We start from the raw sequence: 17,760 nt of genomic DNA on the forward strand, positions 1-17,760 counted from the left end.
TTACGACTGTACACTCTCTTTGTCGGACAATATGGCTTGCAACACCTGTTTGATGATGGGCAAATCCCTCTCGGCGTCCGTCATCCAGTTAGAAACTGCAAATCTACAAGCTGGCTTCCCGTCCCATGCTGTACCTGACACATATATTTTCCTCGTTGCCTTGATCTTGTTGACCAGTTGCTTGTTCAGTGCTTCATCTGTTGCACGGAACAGTACGATAATGTATATGCTGTTTACGACTTCTTCCTGAGGGGTATCGTGCTGAGGGAGGAGCTCATATCCATCAGTCTCCAGAATATATCTTGCGATTCCTCGCGAGAGTTCAATCTGTCGTTCCAACATCGCACGATAGCCGTCTTTGCCATACGCAACAAGGTTGGCGTAAACCGGCAGCGCTCGGAATCGTCGTGAGTTCTCGAGTCCGATGTTCAGCGGTGACATGATGGCGTTCGCGTCGTTCCCGGAAGCGAGGTATGCTGCGTTGGGATTCTGGAATACGCGTTCAGCGATGTTGCGGTGTCGAGAGAAGAAGAAGCCACAGTCGTATGGCACGTTGAGCAGCTTGTGCGCGTCACCTGTGATCGAATCCGCAAGCTCAAGACCTTCACAAGCCTGGGTGATAGAGGAGTACGCGGGTGAGGTCAATATGCGGCCGAAGAGCCCAAACGCACCATCCACATGTATCCATGCTCCATACATGTCGCACAGCTTTCGCATCTCCTGCATTTCTTCTAACCCAGAAGTCGCAAAGACTCCTGTGTTGACTTCGGATGCAGAGATAGCCACGATCGATGCGGCACCAGGTCGCTCAAGAGACTTCTTGAGTAGCTGCATGTCGAATTTGTGCGGCGCATCTGGCTCTCCTAGACACTTGACGCTCGTCCGCCCCAGACCTAGTATGCTTGCCGCCTTGCTCAGCGATGAGTGCGGTACCGTGGTCAAGATTTGGATCTCGTCGATACCAGCTTTCCGCATAGCTTCCGTGATACCAAGTTCGCCAACGCTAATCTCGACGTCTGTACGATGTGCTGAGGCTTCAGCAATCACATACTCTCGTCCACACGCCAGCCCCAGGATATTGGCTGCCGTCGCACCTGTGGTAAATATGCGGTGTGGCCATTGCTCTGGTGCGAAATTGAGCAACTCGCACAACAGAGAAAGAGCTCGATCCTCCACGTCTGTGGCGATGGTCTCATTTGGTAGGTGAACTTGCACGTTTTGGTCATAGGCTGTGACCAGGTTGTCGGCAAGAAGTGCTACAGGTGTCGCACCACCGGTTACAAAGCCGTAGTAGTTAGGAGAGCGGGAACTACTGTTGAAGGCTGGGGCGAGGTCCTCTTGTATGTGCCGTATGCTTTCTTCGAGACCCACGCCCTGGCTCTGGAGGTGGGAGTGAAGCATAGAGCGAGCAGCACTCAACGTATTCGTTGAGGGAAGGACATTCTCAGGCGGTGGGCCTGAGTGTAGCTTTGAGATCGACGTCGACAGTCTTTGGAACAGCTCGTGAGCTGGGACCTCCATGATGGATTAAATTGATGCGTATAGAAGTAGAACTGGGAACAGTCACAGCTCGTTCCCGACGTGGATGTTGGAACGTGAAGAAGTGCAGCATATAAATGTTGGCGCGAGAAGTGCTTGTACGAGTGACGGGACGCGTCTGACTCTAAGAAGAGTCTAGATTTCGCGATGATTGCCTAGGATAGCCGGAAGCGACATGTGCCTTCGCAACCTGCGCCATATTCTGATCCATCGAGCGGGCCACTTTCGCGATTGGCTGTCTTGAGCGGGTTCGTGAAGTAAGCGGCACGTTTGACTCCAAAGCGGCAGGTCCACTCGACGTTCTTCGGCATCCACCCAGCACGTGACTTGGTGCTAGCGCGGCGCGTTCCGGAGTTAGCACAACACGCTCAACGATGCTATCGGTGACATCGCCACCATTACGCCTGCAAAACCGCGATGCCTACACGGACCGACGCGTAAAATATTCATGCGGACTTACACCGACGATGCGACGCTCTCATGCCTCAGAACAATCTTAGCAAACATCTCAAGTGGTTGATCGCAGAGAAGCCTTTCATTCCGCCCGCGGCTTCGCTCGTTGCATACGATCCCGACGCAGTTCCGACGAGTTCAGCTACGATTTCTCAACAGCATTCTTCCTTCTTGGACGACCACGCAGGATACGATGAGCCTGAAGCTGCCTCCGCGCCACCACCCCCACCAGCACTACCGGCCGAACGTCCCGCTCCACCCCGCGCTCTCGCTCGAACACGGACTATTGATATACACAACCCGCCAGGCACGGAAGACGCGACCTTGGATATGGCAAGATTGAGGCACACTCCAGCGAGTGGAAAGCCTAGACTCATCTTAGCGGGGTTGCCTGAACATGTATCCTCTTCCAAATCAGCAGGCAGGGAACGAAAGGAACCGAGTGATGTTGGAAGTTTCAAGAACAATATACAAGATCTATCAGCGAATGTGAGGAGTATCACTGGGACTACTGGCACGCCTGCCTCCCAACATGCTACCGCGAGAACGAAGTACCGCGAGCCAGTCGATGTCGACTCAATCGATCTCACTGGTGACGACGCGGGTCGCTCCTCTCCAGTTCCAGCGCGCACCTCTAAGGGTCGGAAACGAAAGAGCGACGAGTACGAGGCAGACCTCCGTCGCACCAAGTCTCCCAGACCTGTTCGCAAGGCTCATGCGCTCAGTCCAGAGCCCGTCGACGACGATGACTTCCCCGATATCGACGATATGGTCATGGCCCCCGACAGCCCTCCTCCACCATACTCAACCATCGTAGACGGTGTAGGCAAACAGTCAAAGCACACCGCGACAGCAGAAGACGACGACATGGAAGCTATGTTGCAATTAGAAGAGGAGGAGAGACAAATGGCGAATGCAGAGAATGCGATAGCCTCACAACCCCGCAAACGCAAGTCACTGAGCCGCGCACCCTCGGAGAATGCGCCAGCTCGCAAAATGGGGAAGCAAACGCGTAGTCCTTCGCCCCGGAAGAACGATCTCGCTAAGACCGGGGCCATGGCTAGAAATGATCGACGTTTGGACACACCTGGTACTAAGAGGGTTGGGCATGCGGTCTTGGACTCGGAGGATGACGAATTTGGTGCACTGGATGAGATGGATATCGATACCCAATCTCGGACGAAATCACCCACCCCAGCAGGGAAGAAAATGCGCGAGAAAACACCGATGACCGAGTTCACCAGAGGTGCCAGTCAAACGCAGCTTCCCATACGATCGCCTTCGAAGACCGTAAGAAGCCCAAGCCCATATCAGCCGGAACAGGACTCTATGCCCACTCCAGCGAAGTCTCAGTCTCCAAAGAAGGCTGCAAGGCCTACACCCACACCAGTGCCTGCATCCACAAAACGCGTACCAAGCTCTTCCGAACTTCCAAAGGAAAGGAGAGATGCTATCAGAGAATCCATGGATACCTTCCTGGGCACTGAAGGCCAAAGATTGCAGAAACACCTCAACGCTGCAAGCTCGGCATGGGATAATGCTAGGGCTGCGTTTGTAGCACATCTTTCCGAGTTTGGCAAGCCTGATCCAAGCGAACAAGAAAGGATGGAACGCGCTCGTTCACGAAAAGAGGCAGTCGAGCAATTGATAACCTTGAAATCCAAACACGAGGAACTAATCGGGCAGCGGCAGAGAGTCAAACAAAAGCTAGAGGATGACTTGAACATCGGTCAATTTGATGCAGCGGACGGTGAAACCCTCAGCAGACTTTTCAAGATGAACGAGGATGTTCTCATCCAGATGTTTTACCTACTGGATGCGGCAGCCATCAAGCAGCAGTCAACACCTCTTGTGAAGACTGAAACGAAAATCAGCCGTAACGTGGTCATACAATCAACCCAAGCGAGCCCGGTCCGCCCACACCCAAAAGCATCAAGGGATGCAGGATCACATCGCATCCCCCAGACACAATACGGTAGGCCACCCGAGGCTCCCGCTCAGGAACTGTGGACGCCTACTCGGCATATCCGTTTCGCAGAAGAGCAAGTAGCTGCGTCCCCACTACCGCCCCCAAATCTAGGCTCCCGTGCCCGTGGGAATGATGGCATGGCAGGAAAGCCAAAAGCGAAGTCAAAAGAGCGATCCCATAGAGTGCCTGAGACGCCAGAGCGCCGACGTTCTCCAAAGCGATCAAGGCCAGTAGCTCCGCAACACACACCAGATGAGTTTGGCGAGCTTGACTTTGAAGAGAACGAAACCCTGTTCAGCAACAACATGGGCGAACTTCACCAACCCATTGAGATCAATGACGACGATGATTTTGGTGAGGCATTTGGACCGGACGACGATGATGACTTCCTTCACGAGATCACCAACATTGAGAATCAGGCACCAGGTGGTTTTGATTGGAAGGGCGAGCGGGCTGGGAATCACGTCACTACACAATCTCGTGAGGTGTTCCGCGAAACTTCTACCAATAAAGCCAAGCCTAAACCAGCCCAGCAAGCTTCACCGAAGAAGCAGCAGCTGGATATGCCTGCTAAGAATCATCCTGGTATGAACTTCCCTTGGTCACAAGATCTAAGGACCGCCCTCATTCGCCGCTTCGGTCTGCGAGGATTCCGTCCAGGACAGTTGGAAGCTATAAACACGACGCTGTCTGGCGAACACTGTTTTGTGCTCATGCCTACGGGAGGTGGCAAATCTCTTTGTTACCAACTTCCGTCAGTAATTACCTCAGGCAAGACAAGAGGAGTCACCATCGTAGTATCTCCGCTCTTGAGTTTGATGGAGGATCAAGTGGAGGCCTGCAAACAGCGCTTTGGGATGCAGGCCTTTCTGATCAACGGAGAATCGACCGCAGCACAAAAGAACATGATCATGGATGGGCTACGTCAGCGGGATCCCCAACAGTTCATACAGATCCTCTATCTAACACCCGAGATGCTCAGCAAGAACCAGAGAATGATCAGTGCTTTCCAGCAATTGCATTCTGGGGGCAATCTTGCCCGCATCGTCATCGATGAAGCGCATTGTGTCAGTCAGTGGGGCCACGACTTCCGGCCAGATTACAAGGCACTTGGAGACGTCGTTCGTCAGTTTCCAGGAGTACCCGTTATTGCACTGACCGCGACTGCGACCCAGCTTGTCCGCACTGACGTAGTAGCAAACCTCGGTATCCAGGGTTGCCGTCAATTCTCCCAGAGTTTCAACCGCCCCAACTTGTCTTACGAGGTTGTGCCAAAAGCCAAAGGTGTCATCGACAGCATCGCTGATCTAATCAAAGAGAGATATGTTGGGAAATCCGGCATCATATACTGCTTGTCACGAAAGAGCTGTGAGCAAGTGGCCCAGAAGCTATCCGATGTGGGCATCCGTGCGTATCACTACCACGCAGGAATGGAATCCGCAGACCGATCCGAAGTCCAACGCAAATGGCAGAAGAACGAATATCATGTCATAGTGGCTACCATCGCCTTTGGTATGGGAATCGACAAGCCTGATGTACGATATGTGATCCACCACTCGCTGCCCAAGAGTTTAGAAGGCTACTACCAAGAGACCGGTCGAGCTGGCCGTGATGGCAAACGTTCAGAGTGCTACCTGTACTATCAATATGCCGACTCGAGAATATTGCGCAAGATGATCGAGGAAGGCGAAGGTAGCTGGGAGCAGAAACAGCGACTGAGCGATATGCTGAGAACTGTCATCCAGTACTGCGAAAACAAAGCAGACTGTCGCCGCGCTCAAGTACTCGGATACTTTAGTGAAGCATTCGATGCCTCTAAGTGCAACTCGACGTGCGACAACTGTCGCTCAGATGCGACGTTTGTTACTAAAGACCTTACGGACTACGCTGCCATGGCCATCAAACTTGTGAGCCAGGTACACGAGGACAACGTGACGATGCACCAGTGCGTGGACGCTTTCCGTGGCGCGGGCAGTGCGAAGATCAAACGCTCTGGATTAGAAGAGTATGGATGGGGCTACGGCAAGGACTTGGAACGCGGTGACAACGAACGCATCTTCCAACACCTGCTCGACGCTGGGGCCTTCAAGGAAAGAAGCAAGGTGAACAAAGTTGGCTTCGCGACGAACTACTTACACGTATGTATTTACTGCCCTGACTGTATTCTACATACTGATGATTGTAGCCTGCTTCGGCACGCAACGACTACGAGAGCAAACGAAAGCAGCTCAAGCTTCAAGTTCGTTCTTCGCCACAGAAAGCGCGCGCGAAAGCACCCGCTGTCAAGAAGGCAAAGAAAACCCAAACTCAGATTCCGTCTACCAATGTTCCTTCCCCCGTACGCGCACCGAAGCAGAAGATCCGATCGTTTGCCTATAATGAAGAGGACGACGACGATGACGATGCATTCGAAGCTCCACGACACCCCGCCCGCAGTAAGACCGCTCGCGGGTACGAGGCGGACGATTTCGTGGTTGATGACGATTTTGCGCCAATACGTGTCGCCAAGCCATCAAGAAGCACGAAAGCAAAGGGTGTCGGAGCTCCAATTACTACAGATCAACGCACCGAAGGACTCAGCGAATTCCAGTCCGATGTTCTGCGAGACTTCATGAACGGAGCCAAGCAGTTGAGGAAGGGCATAGAAGACAAGAAAAACCATCGTGAGGCCATCTTCACAGACACAGTATTACGTGAAATGGGTCTTGATCTACCTATGGATCTGGATGAGATGAAGACTATCCCGGGTATCAGGCCGGAAATGGTGGATCTATATGGAAGGCAATTTTTGGCCTTGGTAGACAACACAAGAAACTTCTACGGGGACGACACACCAGTACCTCGGAATCCACAGCTTCGCAATCGCCGACCCCAGCAATCCAGAGTCATTCACGAGATTGACGATGATGACGAAGAAGAAGTTGTCGACCAAAACCATCGGCTCGTCGTGGACCTGTGTAGTGAGGACGAAGAGGAGGTACCCATTGCAGAAGAATCTGAAGAAGAATCCTTCTATGGTGAGTTTGGCGACGAGGACGAGGACGACGATGATGCAGTTCACACGAGTCATCACTTCAGCCAATTCCCGAACCAAGCCGTGGCGGAGTTCAACAGTAAATACACGCAGCTCGGTGGCGGCGCAGCCCCTTCTACATCCAAAGCAACGAAGGCACCAGCAGCAAGAGGTAGATCGAAAGCCTCTGGGTCCGGATACAAGAAGGGCTCTTTTCGCAAGAGGGCTAGCTTTGGTAAGGGTTCTGCTGGTGTCAAGAAGCGGGCATCGAAGGGCAGCAGCAGTAGAGCATCGGGAGGCGCAACGGCAGGAAGGCCTTCTGGGCGTGGTGGCAGAGGCGGAGGGGCAGGCGCATCAGGCGGGTGGAATGGCGTGATGGCGATGCCTACTTGATCGCGAGTTCCATGTTCATACCTGTAGCGAGCAATTGCGCACGTACATTCGCAGCTTCCGCAACTATTACGAAGTTATGTAAATTATAGATTAGCCATATGCTGTACGAGAGTTGGTCTAGTATCACGCAAACATTTTGGCTTGACGCCATTGATTATTTCAATCATGCTAGTTCTTATACCACGTTCGATTTCTAGGAGCTGCACAGTGGCTACGCTGCGCTGATAGACAGTGACAATTTCATAACACCAGGAGGTCACCAAGATCAAGCGTACGCGATATGTTCAAACATAGACACAGGCATCAAGTCGTAATGTAATAGGATATTAATTCGTTAGCCCGCAGGCAAGGTATCTCATAATGCCTTAGTTGGGTATCTAATTCCTTCCTCCACCATCAACGGCAAGCACAACGCTTACAAGCCGCTGCCGTGGGTGTGGGTGGTGTGGGTTCCGGTGGTGTGGTGACCCATTCCAAGTGTGTTCTTGGCCTTGTCGACGATGCTACCACCGGTGGAGCCGTGAACGTTGTTGTCCTTGCTGCGGCCGACCTTGTCCATGGTGGACTGGGTGTTGGTCTTGGAGGAGTCGGGCTGGAGCTCGCGGGCAACCTTGTCGCCGGTGCCAGTGAGAGACTCCTTGATCTTGGTGCCGGTGGACTTGGAAGATTGGGGTTGCTGAGGGGAGTGTTAGTGAAGGTGGTGGAGAATGGAAGGTGAAGGTGGCGTACCATCTTCTCACCAAGCTTGGTGTGGGTGTCTTTGCGGAATGCGTCGGTCATCTTGAAGGTGGTAGTTTGGTTTAGTTTGGGGTAGTGTGATGTAGGTGGTTGATGATTCGAGTTGATTGAAGTTGCAGGTGTGGATGTTGATGAGGTCTATCTTAAGTGCAGGGTGAGCACTGCTTATATGCTCCCCGGACCTCAAGCAGCTACGTCATGGTTCGTGACTGCCGTTCGCAGTCTCAGCATGAGTGCTGACTGACATGTGCCCAGAATGAAACAGCGCAGCCACAAACCACGGCGTATGCCCAGCACGTCGAGGACGTCATTCAGTTGGCAATCCGAGTAGGTCTAGATTTCATCTACTTTCGTGATAGGCCGTCCTTGTTCGCTTGTTTGCATATCACTATAAGAGGCGAATGAGCAGGGATGGAAGGATGGATCAACGATGAAAGCAAGCTTTCCACGGTGGCTGACCCGTGTTGACAAGAGCTAGCCAACTGATGTTTGCGGTCGTTATACTGCGCCTTGAGCGCGCTTGCCACGTTGCGATTATTGATCAAGTGAGCATCAAGATTAGTCGTGTGTAGTCGAGCATGCGTGTCGTGAACCGCTGGGTGAAGTTTGATGCCTGGTGGGTGGTGGGGCAGGGCACTACAGGTCCCTGCGTCCCTGCGCCGGACGCGCGACCCCACGTGTAGTAGCGGTGACATCATCCCGTCTTTCCAAGGGCACAGGGTGTAACAATCAAGCTTCAAGTCCGATCGCCAGGTCAACGGAGCCCCATGCTTGCCTCTATTCAGCACCTAGCCTCGCGTTGTCATGATCACGAAATGACTTTGCTGATCACTGACGTACGTTGAGATTCTGCATGCGCAATCACTATAACTTGATCAGCGATCTCGACGGGCAGGTCTAGGGACTATGAAGGAGGTGGTCTGCCGCCATGTAAACAGGGTGCAGCGCAAGCTTCCGCCGTGTGCATGTTTGGGAGACGTCGCTGCAGGGCCACCGGATAATACTTCAGGGCCCGATGCCGAGCCATGGAAGCATTCAGCCCTGAGTTGAGGTCGCCTTGAAGCTGTCGCGTTGACTCCATGCCTACATATTCCCAGAAAGCGTCACGTGATGGTATCGACGACCGCCTTCTCATGTGCCTGGACTCAACATACAGGAGTGCGCAGAACGACATGTTGACCAAGTGGCATGGTAGGATGCTCAGATACATAGAGGTGCGTGATGCTTTTTATTGTTGAATCTCCGGCCGTGCACTGTCGGCGGCACACCGACTGCTATATACGGTACATGGCGGTATGCGCTGTCGAAGCGGGTATCTTCGAGTGCATCGCGCTACGATGCGTTCTGCGGTGACAGCGATGGCGCTCGCGAAAGAGCGGTCGCGGCAGGGCTCTAGGCGGTGCCGTACGCAAGGCGCCACGTCGTCGCAGGAAATGCAGAGGCTGGACGGGGACATTACCAGGAGGCTCTAACGCAGGAACGCGCTCGGATCAGCGGTAGCGCGGCGTGCGATTGGCGGTTGGGGGCGGCCGGGGCAGGATGCTCGTGTTCGGTCCCCTCGACAACCCGCTTTGTTGATGGACTAAGCCAACCACCTCCAGCCACTTCAGACCAGCCATCACCATTTTCGCAACAGCAAAACTATCCGTCGCTGCAGGCAAAGAGAGAAGTCACATTCCACGCTACCACCCACACTTTGAATATTCTTCCACACAGGAGACATCTGACCATCGTCGTCGCAGTGCATCCACCGCCGCTGTAGAGCCATCCAGCCGAGCGTACCAACATCGACCCGCATCCCGCATTCGACGCAGTACACTTGGGACAAGACGCCATCGCTTCCCCTCTCGTACCCTCACAGGAGAGAGACCACCACCAGCCGCAGTCTGAGTGCACTTCCCCGCTCATCTCACCCGGCCCTCTGGGGGCGCAGGGAGAACACAGGCCCACAAGAGGCAGTTGAAGGAGAGACACATTCACAATGGCGAACTTACGGTTCGCGGTTAGCATGCAACGTAAGTACACCGCAGCTTCCAGGAGAACGATCACGACTAACAATCCCCAGGGCTAATACCGTTTCTCGGCTTTCACCATGTTCTCATGATTCTCATTGCAATTGCGATAATATTGCTATGTAAGTTGGGACGAAACCACATCAGACGGGCACAGCTAACATTCTCGCAGCATTGCTACTCGCAGGATGCTCATCCACATCACCGCTCATCCCCGGCATCTTCCTCATCTCCATGTGGTACGAAAAGTTCACACCCACCTACGCACCTGAACAAGTCGACCCCGGTGTCACAGCCGCCATTGCCAACATCGTCGGCAACGCACAGCTCGGTGTGCGCGTCGGCTACTTCGGCATCTGCATCAACAGAGACGGCGGTGGCTTCATTTGCTCCAACAACGCCACGGCGCTCGTCGACAACGTTTCAGTCGACCAGGACCCCCTCAACCTTGTCTGGGTTGCCGCCACGTTCAAGGACGCGGTTGTCTTCCCATACCTGCTCATTGTCGCCATCATCCTCGCCTTCTTCACCTTCATCCTCCTCGCTACCTTCCCCGGATGGCACGAGGAGCGAGACGAGCGAACCGGATCTGACGTCGACGTCAAGCCCTTCCCGTCGCGACCCGTCTCCCAAGTCGCCCTTGCGCTCATCTTCATCTCATCAATCTTCGTCCTGGTGTCAGTCTTGTGGCAACACACAGCATCCGTCGCAGCAGCAACCATCGTCCAAGATCTGGGTAACGGCAGCGTCAAGTCTGGTGTCGGTACATCGGCCATGGTCCTTGGTTGGTTCGGCTTCGTACTGCTCATAATAGTAACCATCGGGTTGCTCGTTATGATTCTCAGCATCATTGTTCTCGACCGTCTCACCGACAACGACTAAGAGGACCGAACCGGCTGTGAATACATTCAAAACATAATTACGAAAGGATGAGCATTTTGTTGGCGCGATTGTGTAATTTGGCGCCGAGCTTACTCGGCCTTCACTTCTTCAGCTCAGTTACATACCCTTTTATTTTGGGCGACGCGGTGGCAGCTTGCTGCTCACAATTCTTCTGGCATACCCGGCGTTTGGAGATTCTGTTTGCATCAGATCAATTTGATCCATGAGCGAGTGTTGGTTTTCACCAACGATGTTTAGACGAAGGAGGAATGACTCGACTGAAAGCAACGCTTGGATGGGCTGTATTTATGTAGTAAATGAAAGAATGAGAATTGGATACGTCAAGTCAAGAATTTCTACCCCAACTTGCGTGATGCTTTCCCGACGGGTGACAGCCAGAGAGGTTAAGTGAAATGCCTCCTTTCGTCCAGTGGCAGTGGAACCATGGCCGTTGGGCGATGGAATTCCGCGATGGCTCATATCTCCCGATTGACATCCGGGGTATTCTCGCATAACGCGGGGAAATGCAGTAGCGGAGCCGCCAGTCGACCTGCCTTTTTGACCCGAAACGGGAAAGGGCTCGTCTTGCCATGAAATGCGCACTCATGAGCTACATCTACACAACTTGTAAGAACAGGTCTGACTGCACACTCTCGCAAAGCCTGCCCGAGTCCCTCCGACGACCGGCCGCAGAGTGCAATTATCGATGGCGCCATACCTAAGCGAGCCTAGGGCATTTTGTCGCGTCCAGAAAAATTGGTGGGGTTGGCATGAGAGGGACATTTAGTGCTCTGACTGCTTAAAGGCGCTGTAGTCTGTCTTACTGCTATCTTCCGATCTTTTTCTTTCAACCCCCCTCTCCTCAAACCATATCCTCATTCGATCGCCTGTCATGTCTAGCTACGCACTCCCCAAGTCCCACCAGGACGTATGTTGCCCCGCGTCAAAGAGAAGATGCGCAATGCTAACGCGGCACAGCTCATGGAAAAGTCCCTGGTGGACACCGACCAAGAGGTCGCCCAGATCATGGTATGACTATGCCATTACCTGCTTACTTTATACTTGTACTAACAAACACCGCAGGAGAAGGAAATCCAGCGTCAGCGCGAATCCATCCTCCTCATCGCCTCCGAGAATGTCACTTCCCGCGCTGTCTTCGATGCGCTCGGCTCGCCCATGTCCAACAAGTACTCCGAGGGTTACCCTGGTGCCCGCTACTACGGTGGCAACGAGCACATCGACTCAATCGAGTTGCTCTGCCAGAAGCGCGCCCTTGAGACTTTCGGCCTCGACTCAGAGAAGTGGGGTGTCAACGTACAGTGCTTGAGTGGTAGCCCGGCAAACCTCCAGGCCTACCAGGCCATCATGAGGCCACACGACAGGCTGATGGGTCTTGACCTGCCACACGGTGGACATTTGAGCCACGGCTACCAAACACCGCAGAGGAAGTGCGTACAGATCGAGTGATATGTATTGGGATGACATGCTGACCATAAGTAGGATCTCTGCTGTTTCCACATACTTCGAGACTTTCCCCTACCGCGTAAACCTCGACACCGGCCTCATCGACTACGACCAGCTCGAGCAAAACGCACTGATGTACCGCCCCAAGGTACTCGTCGCCGGTACCTCCGCTTACTGCCGTGAGATCGACTACGCCCGCATGCGCGAGATCGCTGACAAGGTCGGCTGCTACCTACTGATGGACATGGCTCATATCTCCGGTCTGGTCGCTGCTGGTGTCAACAAGTCGCCCTTCCAATACTGCGACATTGTCACTACCACTACCCACAAGTCCCTTCGTGGACCCCGTGGTGCTATGATCTTCTTCCGCAAGGGCGTTCGCAAGACTGACCCCAAGACCGGCAAGGAGACACTCTACGACCTCGAGGGACCCATCAACTTCTCCGTCTTCCCTGGTCACCAGGGTGGCCCCCACAACCACACCATCACCGCGCTCGCGGTTGCGCTCAAGCAAGCGCAGACTGAGGACTTCAAGCTTTACCAGCAGCAAGTCATCAAGAACGCCAAGGCACTTGAGGTTGCCTTCAAGGGCATGGACTACAAGCTTGTCACTGACGGTACCGACAACCACATGGTCCTTCTCGACCTGAAGCCTTTCGCCCTTGACGGTGCCCGTGTTGAGGCTGTCCTCGAGCAAGTCAACATTGCTTGCAACAAGAACACCACTCCTGGTGACAAGTCAGCTCTCACACCCATGGGTATCCGTATTGGAGCCCCAGCCATGACATCGCGTGGCCTGGGCGAGGAGGACTTCAAGAAGATCGCCAACTACATCGACCAGTGCATCAAGCTCTGCAAGAAGATCCAGAGTGAGCTCCCCAAGGAGAACAACAAGCTCAAGGACTTCAAGAGCAGGGTTGCCAGTGGCGAGGTACAGGAGATCAACGACCTTAAGAAGGAGATCGCGGCCTGGGCTGTTACCTTCCCTCTTCCCATCTAAGTCTACACACAATTTTCTTGCAGAGTAGGCGGCGTACACAGGCGTTTCTTTGGCCAAGCGGGTTACGGTGTTTCAACAAAAAGGCAAATTTGGACTGGCATATTCAACAGCTCACACCATCTGATTTACGAGGAATGACATGATTAGGGCGACAAAAACTAGATACCTGGAGATGAGGACTCCACGCGATGAAATGCTCTTAGCGTGCCCTGTACTCTTGATGGGATACGCTGCTTAACCAGCATGTCTCGATCATCAAATGTAAAACAAATGACTTGAACTTTCAAGACTATTGCGCCCTGCGGATTGTGTAATGACCATTTATTTTGGGCATGAAGCCCTACACAAATGTGAACTTCTAGAATCCGCGCAGCAGCTGTGCCGTTGATCGAAGACAACATTCTTCACTCAAAGCAGCCAGAGTCGAAAGAGACGATTCCAATCACAATTTCATGAAGCTTGGCTGCCACAATATTCACAGGTGATGATGTCATGGATTGAATGCTAAGAAGTCTATGCTGAGGCCTGTCGCATTTACGCCGACTGCCAGGTAATGGAAAAGGTAGCGGAGTGATCTCCGCCAGCGTACACAGTCTGCTGTGTACTGCCCGACGCAACCTTGTCAGCACTCCATTGCGCGTTGCCGCCAGCAGCCAAGTTACCGTCCGCGTTTGTGAATCCGGTCACGCTGGCAGAGCCGTCGCAAGCTAGCGCTCCACCAACGATGCCGCACTTGCCCTTGGAGCTCGACAAAGTGAAGCCGTTGTCTGCCTCAGCTGCAGTGAAAGTCGCGCAGGTGCCGGTTGTGTACCAGGTGCCCTTGGAAATGATACATCCCTTCTTCGCGCCGTTGACGACAACGTTGAGGTAGCCCTTACCGCTGAAAGGCGTTCCAGGTGCAGAGGTGGGTGCGGGTCCACCGGCAGTCGTGGTGGTAGACGGGGGTGAGGATCCACCGTTCTTGGGAAGGTACTTGATGCCCGTCTGGGGGCATGTCGATTTTGTGCCATCGGGGTCTGAAGCAACAAACTCGCCAGTCTGCACGCTACCACGAACATCGTAGTGGTACCAGATTTCATTGAGCGCGCCAGACTTGCAGCCCAGCGTGACTTCGACACCCGGGCGCTTGGCCTGGATCGCGCTTTGGATGGCAGCAAAAGTGTATGTCTTGCTTGTGCTGGGTGTGATGCCCGCTGCGCTCAACCACTCGTAACTTGGGAGCGTCTTGAAAAGGTCGACAGTCTTTTGGAAGAAGTCAACTACCTCCTCTGTGGCCTTGTGATCGTCGTAGCACTCGGGCTCGAGCGTGGAGATGCAGGTGCCGTGCTTGGCCCACTCGTGGTACCAGAAGGACTCATCGTCGCCCTTGTAGTCTTTCCAGTATGTTGACATGTAGGAAAGGAGGTCGGTTGCGCCGAAGGAGTTGAGGATGGCGGTGATGTTGGAGTAGGCGCGCGAGGAGTCGCAGTTGGCGTCATAGGTGCCGTCGCATCGGTCGGGCCTGGACAGTATGATTAGCATGAGTAGGTAGCTGCAGGTGAAGGGCAATGTTACCATAGACCGTGGATGGTCCAACTATCCTCTGGTCCAGTGGCTGGCGACGCATCCCAGAACTGCGTCTGTAGAATCTGTCCGCCCGGCGCATTGAAGCAGCACAGGTTCTCCACGGCGGTGGTGTTGTGGCAGCTCAATTGAGCATTGGGGCAGCTTTGGGTAAAGTCGCCCATGACGCGTCCTCCATGGCCGAGGATGACTTGCGCACCACCAAGGGCGATCTTGCTGAGGGTCTTGAGAGAAGGCATGGCTGTTGATTCTGCTGCCAACATCTCTGCAGTGGAAGCCGCGGCGTTATGTACCTTCTCCCTCGCGGCTCCCACCAGCGAGTCTAGCATGGCCGGCATGTTCCCGCTTGCCTCGTACTACTGCAAGGACGGAGGAGATAATTTGGCGCTGTGCAACAAGACTACACAAGCTTTCGCGGATCGATCCCTCCCGTAACGGCAGCTCAGATTACACGCCTTCACGTTGCTGTCGCTGATTCGCAAGCAGCGAATACACTGTTGCTCGATGCGGAAGGTCGGTTCTCTAGTCTAGTCTGTCGCCGCCGGGTTGCTTTCCGTAGGTGCGTCACCGGAGAGCCCGAGATGTCTTCTCGACGATTCGACTGGTGTAACAGGTTCGGGGCGAGGTAGGGTAGTGCGTAGGTGTACTATGGCCACCCCGACGACGGCGCTGGGGATGGGTGTTTATGGGGGATGAAAGGGACAGAGGACATAGCCACTCAAGGCGCAGTATCAGCCATCACGCCGGGCGAGGTCACGCAGGGCCGCGGTTGGGGCATGATGGTGATCTGCTGCTCGGGAACCAGTCAGATGGCGTCTCAGGGCGAATGTGACGGGTGCACGTGTAACGCGTGCCTGGCGATAAGACGACGATTGCGTTAGCCCAGGGACGAGCGGACCCTGCGGCTTATCAGCATTGCGCGCTAGCCTGCAGGAGATCGCTCGGCGTAGTCCGAACCTCACCACTTTCCCATCCAAGTCCACACCATATTCGTTTTGCTTTTGATATGGGCGTCATCTTCTCTCTTTCTTCTTCGATGGTTTCTGTTCGTCCAATGTGGCGATGAGTTCCCAGCATGACGCAGTCTTCGTTCATGAGCTGGATCTCTATCCCTCAATACCGATTCATTTCTCTCATCCAGCTGTGTGATGGGTTTGTAGGAAAACTGCCACAACACCATACCACAGGAAGCGGCAGGTCAACATGTATACTGCAGACATTATCACTTTCATCAAGATCTGGGTTGTTTGGGTTGGAATGATATTGTCTATTTAAGTGTTGTATTTACAAGAAAAGAATGTTGCTCAAATATTTGCAGTGTAGATAGCCTTTACGATCCGCGATCGACGAAGCCAAGGTGTCCGTTGCGGTTCCCTTATGGGTACTGGGTGTAGAGGCACTTGGTGGGGTTCTCTTCCTTGATCGCCCTTGCGATGAAGCCGTAGCACTCGTCGGCTCCAGCAGGACGGGTAACACCGCCCAACCAGACGGAGTAGCCGCCACCGAGAGAAGGCTGGCAAGCCTGGAACTCGATGTCCTCGCCAGTCTGGTCACGGAAGACAAGGTTTCCGTCGTCGTTGATGGCGAAGGTAGTCCTTTCTCCGTTCTTCACCATGGGTTGAGCACCGGTGGTGTATTGGATGACACCCTGACCCATGCCAGACCTGTCAACGAAGAATTGCTGAGGAGGGTTGGCAGTGTAGAGATAGAGGCTGCCGTTGCTGAGCTGGAATGAAGCGTAGTTGTGGGGTTCTGGACCGCAGGAAGCGTTCTGTTGGCCTGCGTTGATCACGAGGGAGTTCTGGACAGCCTGGAAGGTGCTGTACTGGAAGTCGCTGCCTGAGCGGATGGTTTGGATTGTGAAGACATCGCCGTCCTTGATCTTGGAGTCGGTGGGGAGAGCAGTGACGAGGCTGGCGGCGGTGGCAGCAATGGCAGCGGTGGTGAACTTCATCTTGATTGTAGTTGGGTGTGGAAGTAGTGTAGGGTGAAGATGGTGAGCTGGTTGGTGGATGTAGTCTTGATGTTTGAATGTGTTTGTGTTGGATAATGATCTATAGAGCAAGAACTCCAGCTCTTATATACACAGCGACCTCGTACATAGTCTCCTCGCGGCCGTACGAGAGTAACCCCAACAATACAGCAACATGAGGTCACATTCGATCCGAACACAAGCACTGGCCCATAGAATCTTCCGTATGCTCCATATTTTGGTCTCGCATAGTGCATGCGCCACGATGGTCTCTGCTACTCAGGGTCGTGCGAGGCCTATTCTCCGAAATGCCGGCAAGCAAACGTGGCGTGTGCGCAAAACGTCGAATGGAATGTGTGGTGAGTGACGCAGCGGTGGACACGTCGACGGGCCGATGCCAGCAATGAATTAACGGAGGCTGGCTAGCTGCTGCCAATTTTGAACCCGGGCTAACAGCCCGAGGTGATCCTATTGGCCGGCCGACAGGCGAGACACAAGAATAGATCGCATGACCGAACGCTCCTTGACCGACCTTCACGGTCGAAACAACATTGGGATGGGCGACAATCGTCGTTGCTCGTGTTCTGCTCGGGTTGCATCGTTGCATGGCGGTGTAGCGAAAAGGGGTTCGCGACGAAGCAGTCCTCGGTACTGACGGCGATTTGTGCATCAAGCTGAACACAAGAGTCCACGCGTCTTCGGAAAATACCTTTCCAATGTACTCAAAGTAATGAGACCGTATCACAGTGTCCGCTCAAAAAT

The 17,760-nt window shown here is 53.8% G+C and overlaps 6 protein-coding genes across 6 annotated transcripts; 2 read left to right on the forward strand and 4 right to left on the reverse strand.

Moving 5' to 3' along the window:
- J4E92_008466 (uncharacterized protein) lies at window positions 1–1,521 on the reverse strand (the record flags this gene model as incomplete). The annotated part of the gene is made up of 1 exon (XM_051499818.1): window positions 1–1,521. One exon carries the CDS (start codon window positions 1,519–1,521, stop codon window positions 1–3), a length of 1,521 nt encoding a protein of 506 aa, XP_051349831.1.
- Window positions 1,522–7,782: 6,261 nt separating this feature from the next.
- J4E92_008467 (uncharacterized protein) lies at window positions 7,783–8,147 on the reverse strand (the record flags this gene model as incomplete). The annotated part of the gene is made up of 2 exons (XM_051499819.1): window positions 7,783–8,043; window positions 8,097–8,147. The coding sequence occupies 2 exons, from the start codon at window positions 8,145–8,147 to the stop codon at window positions 7,783–7,785; spliced, it is 312 nt and encodes a 103-aa protein (XP_051349832.1).
- Window positions 8,148–10,086: 1,939 nt separating this feature from the next.
- J4E92_008468 (uncharacterized protein) lies at window positions 10,087–10,999 on the forward strand (the record flags this gene model as incomplete). The annotated part of the gene is made up of 3 exons (XM_051499820.1): window positions 10,087–10,120; window positions 10,171–10,239; window positions 10,290–10,999. The coding sequence occupies 3 exons, from the start codon at window positions 10,087–10,089 to the stop codon at window positions 10,997–10,999; spliced, it is 813 nt and encodes a 270-aa protein (XP_051349833.1).
- Window positions 11,000–11,891: 892 nt separating this feature from the next.
- On the forward strand, window positions 11,892–13,463 carry J4E92_008469 (uncharacterized protein; the record flags this gene model as incomplete). The annotated part of the gene is made up of 4 exons (XM_051499821.1): window positions 11,892–11,927; window positions 11,978–12,028; window positions 12,083–12,447; window positions 12,500–13,463. The coding sequence occupies 4 exons, from the start codon at window positions 11,892–11,894 to the stop codon at window positions 13,461–13,463; spliced, it is 1,416 nt and encodes a 471-aa protein (XP_051349834.1).
- Window positions 13,464–13,997: 534 nt separating this feature from the next.
- Window positions 13,998–15,289, reverse strand: J4E92_008470 (uncharacterized protein; the record flags this gene model as incomplete). The annotated part of the gene is made up of 2 exons (XM_051499822.1): window positions 13,998–14,964; window positions 15,018–15,289. 2 exons carry the CDS (start codon window positions 15,287–15,289, stop codon window positions 13,998–14,000), a joined length of 1,239 nt encoding a protein of 412 aa, XP_051349835.1.
- Window positions 15,290–16,401: 1,112 nt separating this feature from the next.
- On the reverse strand, window positions 16,402–16,980 carry J4E92_008471 (uncharacterized protein; the record flags this gene model as incomplete). Its single annotated transcript, XM_051499823.1, has 1 exon — window positions 16,402–16,980. The coding sequence occupies one exon, from the start codon at window positions 16,978–16,980 to the stop codon at window positions 16,402–16,404; it is 579 nt and encodes a 192-aa protein (XP_051349836.1).
- Between the last annotated feature and the right edge of the window lie 780 nt (window positions 16,981–17,760).

Source organism: Alternaria infectoria (genome assembly GCF_024043175.1).
Source record: "Alternaria infectoria strain BMP 0036 chromosome Unknown scaffold_17, whole genome shotgun sequence".
NCBI lineage: Eukaryota > Fungi > Ascomycota > Dothideomycetes > Pleosporales > Pleosporaceae > Alternaria > Alternaria infectoria.